Consider the following 19104-nt stretch of genomic DNA (forward strand, 5'->3'; position numbering starts at 1 on the left):
TATTCAGATCCATGAGGTGTTCTAATAAGTTTGACCACTACTGTAGATATAAATACTCCTCAAAATACACTTTAACTCTGATCACTGGTCAGTTTGAGATTTATTACAGTGTGCTGACACTAAGAAACTGCAGGGTTTTAGGATGTTTGATATTAATCCATGTGTTATGTATTTGTACATAATTTTTTCGTTGAATATATGCTTCATGAATGTTAATATCAACTCAAAATGTTTGCTGGTTTCATGTTTTCTAACATTGAGATCACAAGGAAAAAATATTCAATAATTTCAGCTTGAAAAATCATTAAATTTTTAGAGTTTGCTCAAAAATGTCATAATAGATATTTAATTTTTTACACATAAAACAAATTACAGTTAATCTTGTGAACTCCTAAGTCAGCACAAATTGGGGATTCCTTACTTTACTCCACAGAGAAATGGAGTTGTAAATTAAAACAGAAGTTGCCGCAGCCTGCCATCTAGTGGACAGAAGGCTTCATCACATAATAAATAAACCATGACTTTAAATAAAAACATCAGCCAGGATAAAACACAACAGATGAATAGCAGATCAAACTCAAAAACGTGATGATACACAAATATTTGATATAAAAGCTGTTTATTTGTGCTGTAATGATAAATATAAAACACTTTTTTTCCCTTATTATAAAATGAAGCTGCTGCATTGTTAAGACAGAAGGTTAAAGCTGCTTACATCATAGTTTGATGATAAACTTGGCCACTAGTTTTGATGATGACGATGATGATCTAGTAGTGTTTGAGGAGCCAGGTGGGGGCGGGTCCTCCTGACATGGTGAAGTAGCTCCACCACCAGGGCTTCTCCACCCTCTCCTGGCGGTCCTGGCTCCCGTCGTTCATCAGGGTGTAGCGTTCGTACTGGTTGAACGGGTCGAAGCGCTCGTAAATGCCCATGGACGGGATGGAGTCGTCCTCCTCCTGCCCCCACCGGGTGCTGGGCTCCGACGCCGCCCTCTGCAGCACGAAGTCCACCCTGCCGGCCATGCGGGGGGGCAGGCGGATCCTCTTCAGGGCTCTGGTGAAGCCCGGAGCCGAGGCCGACACAATGTGGATGCCAGGGGTCAGGAGGCGCCAGTAGTCTCCGTTTTCAGCTGAGGAGGAACCCCAGACAGATTTAGAATCAACTAAAGAAGTAGTAACCCTTAGTGACCCCCCAAAACCATGAAATAAATTTGACAAAACTTTGAATTTACTCTGAGCTGTAAAGCAAATTAGTAATTCAGTAAATTAAATATAAGAAAATACATGATTTTCACTGACAATTGCAAAATACAGAGGAAAATATAACATTAAATGGGGAGGAATCACTTAAGAAAGATTAACCCATAAAGACCCAAAAAACCACTGGCGACCAAAATCATCTATCAATATAAAATGTTTAATAACTTCTGATCCATTAATCCTATCACTACATGTAAATAACTGGTGCAAAATGCAGTTTGTCATCGTTTCATGGTCATCAGATATGACCCATTTGGACGCTCAGAGGATCTGTAGTGAACATGGAAACACCATCATCTTCTACAACACCGATTCACCAGTAAAACTCATGGAGTTGGATCAGTGACAGCGGATGGAAACACTTGGTTTATGTTCAGTTAGTGATACATTTTGTTGGAAAAGTCAGATTTCTATGTTTTTCTCTGTTTCTGATATTATGACAATTCACATTAATCTGAGTTTTTATGAACATCTACAAGATCAGTGAATTGAAAATGGGAAAATACCTGATTTTTATTGTAGAAACGCAAAACAGAGAGGATAATATTATAATAAATGGTGATAAACTGCTTAAGAAAATTTAAATAGAGACAAAAATTCATTTGGGAACTGCTGGGAAAGTAACACTGGGTCTGTTTGGGTTAAATGTAGAGAAAAAAATCATGTGGAAAAGCTCATCTTTGAATTTACTTTAATGATTTCATTGCATTACTCGTTTTTATGTGAGATTAAAAAATGTGGTTCCAGTGTAAGTCAAAATGAGTACTTTTTCATGAACAAAAACTACTAATGCAATGAAATCAGCGTTAGTGTTAATCTCTGACATGTCCAAGACTGATATAAAACACTGACACATCCCTCCAACATGTATTATATCAAAAATATCTCATACTTTATGTTATGTTCTAATTGTTTTTTATAATAAAACAAGTGGCATCATGTATTCAAACTGGCATTTAAAGGGTTCAAATCATGAAAATTGCTGACCATCTGAAGTGGTTTAAGAGATTTAAGCAGAAAAAAACATGGAAAATACTGATATTATGTTGATTTTATAGCACTTTTTTATGCATGTACGTTTTTGTCTGGAGGGTCTGCAGAGGGTAGTAAATTAGAAGGACACACCAGTGTTAATAAACAGATTTAACATCATAATAAGAACAATTAAAGACAATTATGAGAATTAAAAGTATGAGTTATTCTACTGAACTGCTGCCCCATAAAATCTATGACGTTTACTCAGATCCTTCATCTATTGAACTCCAAAATAATCTTTGTGTAAGTAGAGCTGACCAGTGTTACAGATAGAAGGTAACATTTCTGCAAAAATAACCACAGTCTGGTCATGAGATCTAAAAGGACTAATGGAGGCAGAAATTCACAGGGACTGTATAAACTCTGATACTTCAACCGTTTCATCACAAACTGATGCTTTATTCACTTCTAAAATGGTGAAACCTACAAACATCATATATGTAAATAAAGGTAATAATTCAAATGGCTCTAATACAGTTTTTATCCAAAATAACATCCATGGTAGACAACAGGAAGGGGCGGGGCTTCACCTGTCCATTACCCTCCATAAAACTAACCAAACACTACTTCTAATTCCACTGTCTCCTGTTTTTCTTACCTGTTGTTATGTCGTGTCTTATTCCTCGGACTGAAATCCGAGCGCCTTTGATTCCATTTCCCTCCTCATCTTTAACGACACCTTTTATTCCACGATGAGCCTGGGAAACAAAAGTTGGTTCGTACGTCAGAGTTGGACCTGGAAATGTGTTTACAGCTGTAATTAAACGGATGATACAAAGTGGATCCTTAAGTCAGACCCATGGAGAACCAGTGCATTAAAGTATGTATTTTCTGGGTGAAAATGGCTGAACCGGCCACTTCCTCTTTTGGAATCATCTCACCTTGATGATGAAGCAAAGTCAAACTTTCAATAACTGCTTGTAAAATCAATATCACCTCTAATCAGAGATGCTCAGTCCACCTGAGTCTGACAAATCTGCATTTTCCCATGTGTTCTGATGCACTGGACTCACACATGGGAAGTGATTATGCCTCAAAAAACACTGCCAGTTCATTTCTCCATCAGCTAAAAAAATGTTCAAATCTAATCAAACCTGTGAACACCTGTGATGTCTGATCAGCATTTCATTTCCATCCCAATAGTTAGTCTTCTTGGCAGTTTTATACTGTACTGATTGCATTAATGTATTGTATGATGTACACTTAATGTGTTGTATATACTGTATTGTCTTGTTGTCTTTAAATGTTAAGCACTACGGATGAAAATATATTCCAGCTAAATCCGGTATATTTACACAGTCATCTATTTTGTACTGAGTGTTTATTCTTATGCATTGTCCTCATCAAATGAACAAATAAAAGAAAAAGAAAACTGGAAACTGAAGCAACATCTGAAAACAGCTCAGTGACACTAAACAGGCTGCAACGAATGGATCAGTGGAACCAGATCAGAAACAATAATGACAATAATAATGACAGTGAATGACTGAGCCTGTTGTTGATGCTCCTGTTATCCCCAAACATGACACTCACCTGTTCCATTTAACCCTTTCACCTGCAGAAGGTTCCAAACAGGTGTGTGTTTTGAGCATTTCCCAGCATTTTATTACCTTTGATCCAACTCTTTGCAGGGATTAAATTCAGAATATTTGCAAAAAGCAATAAAGTTCATCAATTTGATCATTAAATATCTTGTAATTTTAGTGTTTTCATCTGAATATAGGTGAAAAAGGACTTGAAAATCACTGAGTTCTGATTGTGTTTCCCCAGCGTCCCAGCTTCACTGGACTCATGTTTGTTTAATCTGAGTGATGTGGACGCTCCGATGGCTGTTTCTAAATTCATGAAGCTGTTTATGAACCCTCAGGATGCGTCTGTTTCTTATCCACAGCAGCCTGGTGTTACATCTGTTCTGGGTCTCGAACTGAGACGTCAATAAAAACAAGAAGACCTGAACAGAATCACAAGTGGTTCTTACTGCCTCCATGAATGCGATCAAAGCCTCGTGGTTTTCATGCCAGCTGTTGAATAACTCGTCTTCAGGCGGGAATTTTTCACAGCCCAGTTCCACGGTCACCTCAAAGCAGTTGGTGTGAAGGTAGTTGAAGTCCTGCATGCCTGAACAAGAACAAAAACAACAGATCCATAACTGGCTCTGGTCCTCCAGGTCCTGTCTCAGTGAAAACCAGGCCTACAGTGCCCTCTAGTGGCTGAATCAGGGCTGAAGGATACTGACCTCCTGCAAAGTTGGACCAACGAGCCCCGTTAACGATTCCTTTTTCAATGTGACGACTGGTGGCACACCGAGCATTTTCATTGGCCATTCTCTCATGGGCATTTGCATATGTTCTAGAGAGAAGCTTGAAAACCTGCAGAATCACATTTAGTTTCAGTGTTGAAGATGAGCACAAAAATGTTAAAGTTGTACGTTCCTGCTGATAATAGATTATCCATGAAAATACATTATAGAAGTAAAGTTGGTCAAAATCTGCTGATACTTTTACAATCTACGTTCTTAATCCATGCCTTTTTACATGAGTAAGAAGAAAGAGAAACCTGAAGACCAGAAACATAGAAGGGACATTAGAGTATGAATGATATGGCATTATATGAGCAAAAGAAATCTACAAAAATGAATAAAATTAACAAAAAAAAGTAACAGAAAGGAACACAAATGAATAGAAATGAACACAACAGAGAACAAAACTTTAAAAAATGAACAAACTTGCAACAAAAATTAACCAAAAAAGCAAAAAAAACAAACTTACAAGTAACAAGAGGTAACAAAATAAAGAAAATATGCTACAAAATGAACAAAAACAAAATATGTAACAAAATCAACAAAAATGAACAAAATAAGAGACAAAAATGATGAAACTACGTAACACAATTAATGAAAATGAAGAAAATATGCAACCAGGTTAATAAAAATATACAAAAAATTTACAAAAATTAGGAAAGTGTGCAACAAAATGACCAAAAATGAGGAAACTATATGAAGAAAATGAAGAAAATATCCAACAAAATGGACAAAACAAGCTAAAAAAAAAACAAAACATATATATATATATATATATATATATATATATATAAACAAAATATGCAACGAAATTTACAAAATTAACTTAAATGAAGATACATGATAAAATCAACAAAAATGAAGAAAGTATGCAACACAATTAACACAAACGACGAGAGTATGTAACAAAATCAACAAAAAACCAACATAAAAAAATTGACATAAATTAATAAAATAAGTAACAAAATCAACAAAAATTAAGACACACAATAAAATTAACAAAGATTAAGAAAATATGTAATAAACGTGAAGAACAAGAAAATATACAACATATTTAATAACAATGAAGAAAATATACAACAAAGAAAATAAACAAAAATGAACAAATGACAACCTAAACAACTAAAAATTGGAATAGATAGTATAATAGTACACATGCAACAAAATGAACAGAAATGAACTTAATAAGGAATAAAATTAGCAAAAATGAAGCAAATATACAATAAAATGGGAAAAATAAGGAAAATATGCAATAAACGTGAACAAAAAAGAAGAAAATAACCAACACATTTAATAAACATGAAGAAAATACACAATGAAATCAACAAAAATGAGCCTCATCAGTGACAGTGAGTGTGTTTGACCTGATCGTCCGGCGTCGGGGAGAACATGTCGTGTTCCAGCGGGTGTTTGGACAGATCGTACGGATACGACACCACCAGGTCTCCACCGTGGAAACTGGCAGACAGGACGAAGGGGATGGACCGGATCCACTTCATGACAGCGTATGTCTCCGGAGCCACCTGGATTCACAAGGAAAACAACTGGATGAAGATGAGACGCAGAAAACAGGTTCATCACAGTTGATGTGAGGAAATGTATCCAGTCAGGGACAAAGAGGAACACGATGGGATTAAAAAAACAGGACTCTTATCCCTCACACCTGTTCAATATGAGTTTTTACGACTCGTTAACAGAAATGAACAACTTCAGTAGATACAACTGGATTTGACAACATTAAATTATAATGATATGCATGCAATGACAGAAATAAATGAGCAAAACAATCGATAAATGCATAAAAATTAAGGAAATAATTAACAAAATTAATGAAAACTGAACAAATTGATCAATATTAAAAATTACCAATAAAATTACAAAAATACATCAGCAAAATAATAAAAATGAAATAATAAATTAATTAATAAAATAATGAATGGCATAAGCTATAAATTAATAAAATAATCAATAGAACAAAATAATCAACAAAATAAACCAAAAAGTAATAAAATAACAAAAGTGAAGAAAAAGAACCAGTAACAGAAGTAACATTAATTGATTTAGAAAACGAATGAAATGACCAATAAATGGAAAAAAAATCACCAAAAAAATGGACAAAAGTAAAGAAAATAAGGAATAAATGAACCAAAAAAATCAACAAAATGAATAAAAAAGCAAAAATAATAAATTAATGAGCAAAACAACCAGCAGGATAAATAATAAATTAATGAAATAATCAATAAACTAAAAAACAAATTATTAAAATAATTAAAAAGAAGTACAAAAATAATCAAAAAATGGACAAAGGTAAAGAAAATAAGCAATAAATGAACAAAATAATTAATAGAATAAATCATACAATAATGAAATAATATCAAAAGTGAACAAAATGGAACAAAAAAATGAGCCAAAGTAACATTTAGAAAATGAATTAAATAACCAATAAAATGAACAAAAAATTGTCAAAATTAGCAATAAATGAACAAAATATTTATTTATTTATTTATTTTTACAAAAGTAAAGAAAAAAAGCACCAAATTAACCAAAAATAATCAACAGAATAATCCATAAATAACTGAAATAATCCATGAACTCAGCCAAACCACCCTTAAACCCCTCTGCTGATCTGATGTGTTTAGACGAGGGGCTCATATTAAATGTGCTGAGGTGTAAATGTTCCACAGCAGGACGTCCGTGTTCTCCGTGTATGGACCAGCGTTCTCACTGTACCTTACCAAACCAGTAATAGTCTGGGATGGGCACGTGGTCGGTGCGGTGGCCCTTGGTCCGACGGCGGCCGTACACGATGGTCGTCAGGTCGGGGAAGTTCCTGTTCAGGTCGATGTTCTGGGCGTTGTTTCGACCGGCGTCATCGTACCTCTGACCCTGAGACTGAAGAAAACACACACATGGAGTTCATATGAGGGCAGATGGATGCAAACAGATGAGTTAAGCCATTTGGACGCTGGACTCACTTCGCTGACAGGTAGATTTAACTAGTATCACCAAGTCTGTGACTACTAGTAACCAAAGACTGGGAAATTCAAAAAGTCAACTTTAGTGTGTTATTGGAGGACATAACGAGACTTCATTACTTTTGTGAAATTTTTCTAAATTTTTTTTTTTGTTATATACAAAATCAAAATCAAGGTCAATGAAGTTACCATATTTGGTTCCTTAAAAAAAAAAAAACAGACCTCCTCGTCTCCATAACTGCTGTCCTGGAGTCCAGACAGGGCCATCTCGTACCCATCAGGGTTCATGGAGGGCAGGATGTGGATGCGGGTGGTGTTGATGAGGGTCTGGATGCGCTCGTTTCCCTGAAGATACTCCGAACACAGATACTGAGCCAAGTAGATGAGCAGCTGGCGACCTAGGACTTCATTTCCATGCATGTTCCCGATGTATTTCATCTCTGGCTCCACTACAGACGAATACATGGGATCGCTTTGTGAAAATGGAAAACAGACGGGATGTACACAAGGGTTGAGGAGGTGTACTTACGTAGTTCGTGTTGGCCGGGGTTGTCCGAGAACTCGATGACAAGCAGCTCCCTGCCCTCCAGACTGCGGCCGATACTGTAGGTCCTGGCAATGTCTGAGCACCGCTCCTCGGTCCTCTTTAAGACACTGGTCAGCTGAGCGTTGGAGTAGTATGAGTACTGCATCCGAATGGACGGGTCCTCAGCAGCAAACACCTCCATGTCGTCCACAGCTGCGACGTCTTGCTGCGCTGTAAATAATATGGCATATTAGTCCGGAAATGTGTCCACTTCAGTCAAAACAGAATGTAAACAAGTGGTCCCAGGCACAACAAACCCTGCCCCTCGCACCTATTGTAGCTTATTTTGGTATCATTCCAGCTGATGTCATCATGTCTATGCGCCTGCTGATGTCAGCATATCAGTTGCCTCTATATATGTGCCAAGTTTGAAGTAAATTGAAACAAAATTGATGTTTTCATAGACATTCGAAATTTCACCTATTATAAGTAAATGGGAGAAGAAAAAATAATTGAAAAATTCATAAAGAATTTCAATTTTGACATACTTTTCCCAAAATGTAACTAAATCTATTCTGGGTCACTGGCAATCTATAAATCCAATTTAGTATGAATTCAACCAATAGTTTTGCTGCTAAAGACATGCAGCAAACAAACAAAGAAACAAAGAAACTGAACCAAAAACAATAATCCTTGCCTTGCCTTCAGGGAGCGGGGTAATAAGCTGTTGATATGACCTGGTATGAAGAACGAGAACCAAAAACGGGTGAATCTGCTTATGTTCACGTTTTTTTTTTTTTTTTACACCAACACAACCTGGTAATAGTTCCCAAACCATGTGGAGCTTTATCAGTTACACATAGTCAGAGATTACATATATAACTGAACCATTCCCACAAAACAGGATGTATTCATGGAACCAAACTTATTTACATATTTATATTTCCTCCAGTAAAAAATCAATTACAAGCTGGATCTCTCATATAATCAATCAGTAATATAATCAACAACCTCCGATACATGGATAAACGCCTGCTGCCTATGACTTAAGCTCATTGTCAGCTTCTATAGGTTTAATTCAATACATTCAACAATATAATCCAGAATGTTGTTCTAGATCCTCAGGTCACTGCGGGTGTGTGTGATGATACTAGGCAGGCCCCAACTCTGGCAATGTTTAAGTTCAAGCTGAAAACTTTTTTTTTTAGCTTTGCATATGCCAACTGAAATGGTTTTATCTGCACTTTTTCTTTTAACTATTTTTTAATATTCTTTTTAAAATTCTATATTTTACTTGTTTTTATCTTTATGCTTGTTTATGTATTTATAACTTAGTTTTTAATTTTGTAAAGCATTTTGAGCTAACATGTATGAATTGTGCTATTCAAATAAACAATATTAGCAATGGATTCCATCCAATGAGATGAAAATCAGCTTTTATTTAGTGACAGCAACAAATCGCATCCAGTCTTGGCCTCATAAAGAAAAAAATTACAGTGAAGAGGCAACAGACAAATAATTTTTGTCTTTCACCATCATTTACATGTGTGATCGTTAGTCAATGTTACAGAAGCCCTACTTACTTTTAGGACCTGTTCTGTTAATTAAACATAGGAAACTAGAAATAAAGGCCTGTTTCTAATATAAACCTCCCTCATATAAAGGCCCTGTTCAGAACAGCCCTGTTTTGACACATATTCAACTCAGAGTTGCAACAATTAACCAACTGATGGATTTCTTTACGCTTACTAATAATGTAATAATAATAATGTATTTGATCAACATCATCATGAAAAAACTCTTCAGTTTCAGCTTCAGAAATGTGAATATTTCCTGTTTTTTTTTACTTTATCTTGGGCTTTGGGAAACACTTTTTAAACATCTTCTAGTACTTTTGAGACCAACTCATAAATCAATAATATAATCAACAATGTAAATAGTCCCTTTCTTTCTTTCTTGTGTTGCCTTCATACACACTTCCTGCCTCTAGCTTCGAAGAACACAAAGCACAAATGACAAAACAAGCCAAAACAAATGTGATTTGTGATGATATAAACAGCCACCACATTCCAATGCTGTACTCCAAGTTATGGGAACGTTTCTAGTTTCTTTTTATACATATGTACAATAGGATCAGCGACGACAGAATGTTAGTCTAGTGCCACTGTGTTGAAAGATTGAGGTCACATGACATCAAAACAGGGAAATATCTGGAGTGCCTTGGAAATTAATATAAGTATGGGAATAATCTGTCAGCTCCGACACACTGCCAGACATCTGACACCAATTATTCATGTAAAAAAAAAGGGAAATTGTGACAATTTATAGTGAGATTCAGATTCAGGTTCAGACACTAACCTTATCTGACTCGCTGACTTTTAGACCTTTACGACAATGCACGCTTTTTATTGAACACAAATGCTAAAAGTGACACAACTACATGCTGAAATCAGTTCCCTGTGTGTGTGCAGACATTTTCACTCTCATATGGGTAACACATGACATGGATGTAACAGGCAGCAGAACATCTTTTTATTTTCCACTTTCACAGCGAGTACTATCACACACAGTTTGCCTTTCTGGGCTGTATAAATGAGACTGTTTATAAAGTTAGAATCCTAATAAAAACACATGAGAATGGCCACAGGACCAAGTGTACGGAGGGTTTATATGGGGAAGGAAGGCGTTCCAGTTGGATTTTATATTGAGGTGAGCCACATGAGCATGTGTGCAAACCAGATGCCTGGTGAAAACATGAGCTGATGAAACTCACAGTCAATACTTATGGTTTTTGTTTGACAGAAAATGAATGAAATGAGTCACATCGCAAACAATCACCCAAAAACAACCAAAATGCTTCTCCTATAACTCATGCAGGTCTGGGTAAAGCAGCCACATATGTGAACATGGTAAACATTTTCACTTCAGCCAAAATTGATAATTATGATAAATGTCATTCCAATTTAACAGCTGATTTTTGGACCTGGTTGAAACTTAAACAAGCAAGACTGTCGTTTGTGATTTCAGATTATTCATAAAAGATGTAGCAACATGAAAACGTGGCAAAAGATTCAGCAGAGCAAAACGGTAACAGAATGTGTACCAAGATGAAATGTACTATGACAAAAATGTAAAAGACGCAATACACAGCAAAAGGTGAAAAGTTCGAGATGTAACAACAAAAATATGGTAAAAGACATAACCACCAAAAACTGTGAAAGATGCAACAAGACACAACAAGGCAAAAGTTGTAGCAAGACGAAAAGCTGCTTCAAGACGTAAGACAAAAAAGTTGTAGACAAAATGCAACAGAACATGAAAAATGCAACAAGACAAAAAATATTGTAAAAGATGTAAATGTAAGAAGGAACACAACAATATAAAAGATGGAACAGATGAAAAATCTAAAAAAAAACAAAAACATGATGCAGTGATATACATAATTCACAAGATGAAACGTAAAATATAAAGCAAACACAAAACACAATGTAAGAACATAAAAGATGCAACAGGATGAAAACATTGTAAAAGACCTAACCACAAAAACAGTGAAAGATGCAAAAGGAGAAAAAGCTGCAAAAGATGTAAGAAGACGAAAACATAAAAGACACAACAGGACACGACAAGGCACAAGAGGCAACAAGACAAAAAGTTGTAAAATACTATATGTGTAGGAGTAAGAATGTAAGAAGTAAGTGAATAAACCAAAAGATGCAATGGGATGAAAGATTTTTAAAGATGTAACAAGGCAAAAATACTGTAAAAGACATAAGACAATGAAAACATAAGACAGAATAAGACGCAATAATGGACCTGAAGCAACAAGACAAAAAGTTCCACAACACATGAGACAAAAATGTTGCAAAAGTTGTTATGATGAAAATATATAAATTGTGAGACACAATAGGCAAAAGTTGTAGCAAGACAACAAAGTTGCAAAAGATTAAACACAAAAATGTTGCAAAATACTTAATGAGACAAAAGTAAGAAGCATCACAACCAGGGCTCAAAATTAACTTTTTGACCTAGGAGCACTGTGCTCCTAACCCTAAAAAGTTAGGAGCACAGGCTAAAATCTAGGCGCACCACTATTATATAAAAAATTTGGAGAATAAGCAAAACTCTTGGCCATACCAAGTAATATTCCTATATGTATTTAAGCAATGTTAACAACCTAGAATAAATTTTTGAATAGAGTATGAAAGAAAAAGCTTACATTGACACAGGTGCAAAACAATTGTCAATGTGTGGTATATACTTTAGTTGGTTCTTGGAGAAGAAAGACGAATCACACCATTATTTGCAACAACCAACTTTTGAGGAAGAAACTTTTGACGAATCATGTACACGTCTGGATACCGCTTGTTGTTTATTCATTAGCCCCTCGATTCGCTGGTTACGGTCAGCTGATCGTGTAGCAAGTTGATTCGCGCAACATGATCATCTGACTTGCAGGATACATTACGTCATGGGAAAATACTTGGAACAACGCCAGCGCTACTAACCGGGTTTGGCGGGAGATTGTTTCAAACGTCGGTGGAGTAATTTGATCCCTTTGTTTATGCCGCCTGCGCACGCGAGGGGGCGGGGACTAGGGCTGCACGATTTTGGCAAAAAAAAAAAATCCCGATTTTTTCCTCTAAAAACTCGATTTTCGATTTCGATTTCTGGGTATAACTAGAAAAGGCAACAGCAGTCAGCATGTCGTTTTTGTGAGCAGCCCACAATGCAAGCCACTGCTCTGACCTCAAAGCTGTGATGGTATCACGTGATGAACCCACAGTTTTGTTTTGTTTTTTCTCTTCATTAAATCTTTGAAATGAAGTAGAGTATACAAACAATGTATACAACAAGAAAATAACATAAGTTTGTCAGGGGGAATACACTATAAGAAAATGTCCAAATCAGAGCAAATACTGATAGTTGTTACAGCCTTTTTGTTTCCACATTTATCTAACAGCTTTAAATAAATTTCAACATCTTACAAAACATAAATAATATTTGGTTTTGTGTTACAGAATTTATATTTGTGAATGAAAAATTTAGCAAGTAAGAGGACTAAATTAATTATTTTTTTTTTTTAAAAGTTTATTTTTTCTTTCTTTTCGGGGTATCTGGCCCACAGCAGTGATACCAGTGTCAGTCAGTGACAGGCATCAGTCGTGCATGCGTGTGTGCGTGGACCAGGTTAATATGAGTGATCCACATGCGGTTCTATTTAAACTGGGGGATCCGTGCGTGGAACAGACCGACCCAGGACACACTGGAGGGATTCTATGTGTGGAGCTGGTGGATGTGTGTGGGCACAGGGCTGTGTGGGCTCCTCTGCTGAGGCTGATGACCCCGAGACCCGGACCCGGTTCGCAAGAAGACAGTACGGTACGGATCCGGGACAACGGAAGATTAGTGATCCGTTTGCAGTTCTATTTCAGTTGCGGGATCCGTGCGTGAAGCCACGGCTTATATTGGTATAAGTACTGCGGGTTCATGAACAGATTTAACATCCGGTCATTACACGGACTTCTGTGACAGACCGCTGTCACAGGAAGAGCCTACGGTAGCCCGCGGGCACGCGGAGGCGCGCGGCCCGGAGGCACGAGAGAGATGAAATCGATTTTACGATTTCCCTTTTTTAAAAATTGTCCTAATTAAAAAATCCGATTTCGATTTAAAATCGATTAATCGTGCAGCCCTAGCGGGGACTAGATTTTCCGCTTCAGTCAGCGGGGCGTGGAGCTTGTTTATTTTCAGCTGACGAGTTACTTCTGCAGCCATTATTCTAGGCGCACGTATTAATTTTCGCTCATTTTTTTATTGGCGCACCGTGCGATCGTAATCTCAAAAACAGTCGCACTACCGAAATTCTCAGGCGCATGCGACCGTAATTCAGTCGCAGTCACGAGCCCTGATCACAACACAACAATGTAGAAGATGCAGCGAGAAGGAAAGTTGTTACAAGACAAACATTGTAAAAAAATGTAAAAACAAAAACTTTGGAACACTGTGTTTCCACTTCTATCTTTTACAAGATAAAACAGACAAAATGTTAAAAGTTGTGAAAACCACAAGAGGTAAAAGTTGCAGTGCAATAAAAAAAAAAGTCTCTTAAATATATGAGATAAAAATGTTGTAAAAGACAAAATTCAACATGATGCAAAATATGTAACAGACAAAAAATTTGCAAAACACAAAAATGTTGCAAAATACACAAGATGACAAAAGTAAGAAGCAACAAAACAATGCAGAAAAATGGAAAATTGTTAAAGACACAAATGTAAAAACAAAAACTTTGGCACAGTGTGTTTCCGCTTAAAAGCTGAGCCTTTTACGTTAAAAAAAAAGGTGCAAAAGTTGCAAAAAGAACAGTTGCTTAAAGATTTAAGACAAACCTGTTGTAAAAGACATAAGACAAAAATGTATAAGATGCAAAAGAAAATACAGTGGGGAAAAGCTGTAAAGTACGTAGCGAAACAAAAATGTAGCAGGTCTAACAAACTGAAAACATAAAAGATGCCACAAGACGAAAAAGTTGTTAAAGACATTTCAAGACAACAATTCATGACACAATGAAACATAAAATCCTAGCAGTTGAAATGTAAAACAAACAAGTAACACAATGCAACAATGTAAAGGGAGCAACCAGACGAAAAAATGCACCTCATCTCTGACTGAATAAGTTACTTGATCTGTACAACTAGGGCTGAGTGATAAAACGATAATGATATATATCGCGATATAACTTTTCCTCAATAGAAATATGAGACATGCTTGATACAATTTTGATAGAATTCATTCGTCCATGTTTTGACAGACATGAGAACAGCCAATCATAATTAAGTAGTGCCGCACCAAACCAATCACGCTAGATGCCACGTTAAGTTAGGCTGACACACACAGCACAGCGTAAGAGCAGCCACAGCACACATGCTAATGTTTGAGCTGCAGTGGGAGGTAATGAGTGAAAATATGACCGAGAACTCAGGTGACGGGGTTACTGAAAAGTACAGTGGAAACTGTTTCTGTTCTGACGTACAACAGAGGCATAAAAGCTGGGAGTCGGACAGTCAAAGCATGTTGTTTACGCCAGTTATACGGCTGCATAACTGTGACTTAAGACACTTATAAGACGGGGGTCAATAAATCTTAAGATGGGGGGCTGGGGGGAGATGAATAATATATAACAGCGGGGGGTAATTTTTAGAGTGAAGGGAGGGACTTCTCCATAAATACCGCTCCGTATGTATTTCTTTCTCTCTCTCTTCTCTGGTGTCTTCACAACTAACTTATGAGTAACGGAAAATTTAAGCTTGACAAAAAACAGTTATTTGATTTATATCGTCATACATATTGATATCATCTGCTGTGAAAAACATTATCGTGATATGATTTTTTTTCATATCGCCCAGGTCTAAGTACAGCCCAGCGGTTGTACCTGTAAGTTCCTGTGTTTGGGTTCATACTCACCTGCGAGGCCCTCTAGTGGATCGTAACAGCCTTCCTGGTCACTCACAAAGAATCGATCGCAGTCTAGGAAGTACGGCCAGGCCATCTCTATTCCCTCGAAGGCGTGGCTGCATCGTTTGCGTACCGCCTCACACGTGGACCGACAGGGCTTGAGGATGTTGGCGTTCTCGCAGCGTGGTGCCAACACAGCACAGCCCAGCATCCGGATGTCAGGGTTACACTGTCCACCCAGCAGAGACTCCACCACGCTGATGAGGAGGTACTCGGCCCCAGACTCCGCTTCTTCACGGGTTTTATGTCCGACGATGTTCGGGAACATGGTATGAGCGTACGGCATGTCGTCGCAGTAAGACAGCGACACATCGGAACATTTGGCTGAGATGAAACATAACAGATTAGAATGTAAAAAGGATGGAAAGATGAAAAAAAGTGGAGGGAAATGTTAAATAATTGATATACAAAGGAAAAAATCAAGTTTGTATTTTTATGCGAATGTATCAAGTTTTTTATAAATGTGTATTTGTTCATAACAAGACAGTCTGTTTTTCCCTTGAGAGGATGTACATTTCTGTAATCGAATAAACTTCTCTCGTAAACCCACACTACAAAGTAATGTAGTCACACTGAACTTTATTTTTTAAGACTTATTTAGCAAAATTTGTGCACGCCCATGTGGTTACTTGCAGTTTTTGTAGGTGTCTTTTTTGTTCTCAGAGGTAGTTGCATGTTGACGTTAGCAGACTTACCTTCTAAGACAATAATAGTTTATCTTCGAAACCTAAGCTAGCCTCTACGCAGACACCAATTAACATTTTTTCAGTCACTACAATACTAACCAAAAACTTTCAATTAGTTTTTTGTTAACTTTTTTAACCTATAGAGCTTTTTCTTGACATTAGCGGACTCCATTTATAAGCTAACAGTAGTTCTGCTAAGAAAGCTACGCTAACATCTACACAGGAGTCAATGAAAATGACTTCATATTTTTAACATCACCGCAAAATTACTGAAACTATTCCATACGTACCTCACAATAGATATCCTTTCAACAAGGTTTTAAAGCTTTTTGTTGATGCTAGCAGGCTTCATTTATAAGCTAACACTAGTTTTGTTTGGAAAGTTAAATTAACATTCACACATAAAGACTAATAACATTATACCACTTATTACTTGATCTTTTACTACAGTTACTTCAATTTTCTTAACTTTAATCATTTAATAATTTAATTTCTTAGCTAAATCATATTTTTCAGTCACTGCAAGACTGATTGACTGATCATTTTTTCAGCTTTCAAAGTTTTTAAAACCATTTTGTTGATGTTCTATTTCTAAGCTAAACATAGTGCTGTGTTGCTGCTACGGAGGAGAACTCAGGAGTGTAAAAATTTTCATTTAAAAAAAGAAAACATAAGGAATCTCCATGGAAATCACATAGATGTGTGCAGGCTGTTATCAAAGATGTAAGAAACCACAGCAGTCATTAGCTTAAAAATGACGTTAGCTAAAGTCAACAAATGACCAGCTACCAACATGAAAGTTAACAAAAATATGCAAACATATTAAACATTTCAGGTACATTTAACATCACATAATGAAATAAAAATATTTATACATGTGTATTTGATCAAAGATGTCACATATTAAACTGAGTAGATAGTTAGCTTAGAAATTAGCAAATAGCAAAAAGACATGACCTGAACAAGCACATGAACACATTCAAAAACTACTTATTGAACCTTAAACTAAATTATGTGAATAGATGTAACTTTAAAATTACCCTAGATGAAAAAAAAATCTCACATGTAAAATGGAAGGTCAAACATTTAGTGTGTTTCAATTAAAACAAATACTTTTCTGACAAATGTATTTTTCTTTTTACTCACAAAACATTAATTGATGATTAATTTGTTCTGTAGGGCAACCAGACATTTTATCTGTGTGAGATTTATTCACACCAACAGCTGAAATTAAACTTAATTTGACTTTTTTTCCCTACTTTTTATGGATTCTAATGTGTATCTCCATTTGTTCCATGTTTAATCATGAGCCTCACTGTGCTGTCTTCAATCATCGACTCCCAAATATTTCTATTATCTCTGGAAATTAGAATTTGAATATTTTATGGAGCCATCGATCATCTAAAAATACACATGATGGTTTCATAGCCGTTGGGTCAGATTCCATTAAAACTACACCCAGTTGAAAGAATGACCTCATCCTTCTTGTTGTGAAAAACACAAACCCAGGGGATGAGGCTGACCACTTGACGTGGTGGTCAGGGGTGGGAGGGATGGGACGTCAGAGGCTCTTCGTCTTCTGATGTTACTAAATATTGAGTATTTCTGTACTGAATCAGACAGAGGTTCAGAGACAGTAAAGATGGAGTGTTGGTTTGGTCGATCAGCTGTTACAACATGGTGACAAACAGCTGAGACTCTCCCTCCAGCCCATGTGGACTTACGTTTTTCTTCCACTCTTGGCCTGCATAGTCCTGGAAGACACATCAGACTGGGGTTAGCTGACATGGTGGCAGACACTAGATGGCAGGGTGGTTTCATTAAATGTTCCACTGTGGCCTACATAATAATCTGCTGATCACTTTCTGGATGAGCCTCAGTGGCTCCTAAAGCCCGTCTGTCTTCACAGTCTCATTAAGAAATGTCACATATTTTCACTGGATTATAAGTCACAGTCATTAAGCTTTAAAAGCATGCCTTTATCTAGAAAATGAAGACCATTTGACAAGCTCCAGGCCTGGAACAGCAAATCAAACTCACGTCAGTTTCTTTTAACTCCTGAAATGTATTAAAGCTCTTTTCAATAACAACATCAGTCCACGTCTGTGCAGAAAAGCTGCAGAATATGATGACACACACACGTCCAGTTCCTGCAGCAGGTCCAGATGCACGGACTGGCTCAGAATGAAGGATAAAGTCACACAAAAGTGGCAGAGTTTACCTCGAACTCCTGGATCACAGCGCGGAGGAGCGCACGAAACCAGAACGGCCGCGTGGAGCAGCAGCAGCGGCGTGATGCGCATTTTCCGACCTTTATGTTCCGCTTCGATGTGGCACCTCACACACGCAGTCCCAGGGAGTGTGTTGGTGTGTCAGGACTCCGGACTCTGCACAGATTCCTCTTGAACTTTCCCTCAAAGCCACTTTATTACACGCATTACGGTGAACTATCAGATTACAGAGGAAACGGCTGTGAAGTGAAGGCTGTGACTGAAGGATGTGCGTAAAATGCGCATTAGACCCTCAGGCTTTTACACAAACAGCGGAAAATATTTGGCCTGTTTCACTTTCCTACCACTTCATGCTTCTTTTTAATTTTAACCCTTAAGTACTGCCAGACAGGCTGCACAAATTTGGACATCAAATCAATTTATAGTTTATCACCATTAGGCCCAAGTCAAGTCACATGACGCTGTTTGGCCAATAGGAGGCTCCAATCACAGGTGAATGATCAGCAAATAAATCACCTTTTCAGTATGTTTCTGTATAATTCATTCTACTACAGTATATTTTTATTAACCCATACAG

The 19104-nt window shown here is 36.9% G+C and overlaps 1 protein-coding gene across 2 annotated transcripts; it reads right to left on the minus strand.

Moving 5' to 3' along the window:
• Nucleotides 1-581: 581 nt before the first annotated feature.
• On the minus strand, nt 582-18812 carry LOC115439089 (carboxypeptidase Z). 2 transcript variants are annotated; one of them, XM_030162986.1, is made up of 11 exons: nt 18518-18812; nt 18021-18050; nt 15560-15934; nt 8099-8326; nt 7792-8018; nt 7325-7480; nt 5959-6117; nt 4532-4664; nt 4274-4413; nt 2894-2993; nt 582-1130 (listed from the first exon to the last, which is right to left on the minus strand). In XM_030162986.1, the coding sequence occupies exons 1-11, from the start codon at nt 18597-18599 to the stop codon at nt 769-771; spliced, it is 1992 nt and encodes a 663-aa protein (XP_030018846.1). In that variant the 5' UTR covers nt 18600-18812; the 3' UTR covers nt 582-768. The 2 variants fall into 2 exon arrangements, with proteins under 2 accessions (XP_030018846.1, XP_030018845.1); XM_030162985.1 differs by having other exon boundaries at nt 584-1130; nt 7325-7486; nt 18518-18810.
• Nucleotides 18813-19104: the final 292 nt, after the last annotated feature.

The sequence above is a fragment of the Sphaeramia orbicularis genome, chromosome 18 (assembly GCF_902148855.1).
Source record: "Sphaeramia orbicularis chromosome 18, fSphaOr1.1, whole genome shotgun sequence".
Classification (NCBI taxonomy): Eukaryota; Metazoa; Chordata; class Actinopteri; order Kurtiformes; family Apogonidae; genus Sphaeramia; species Sphaeramia orbicularis.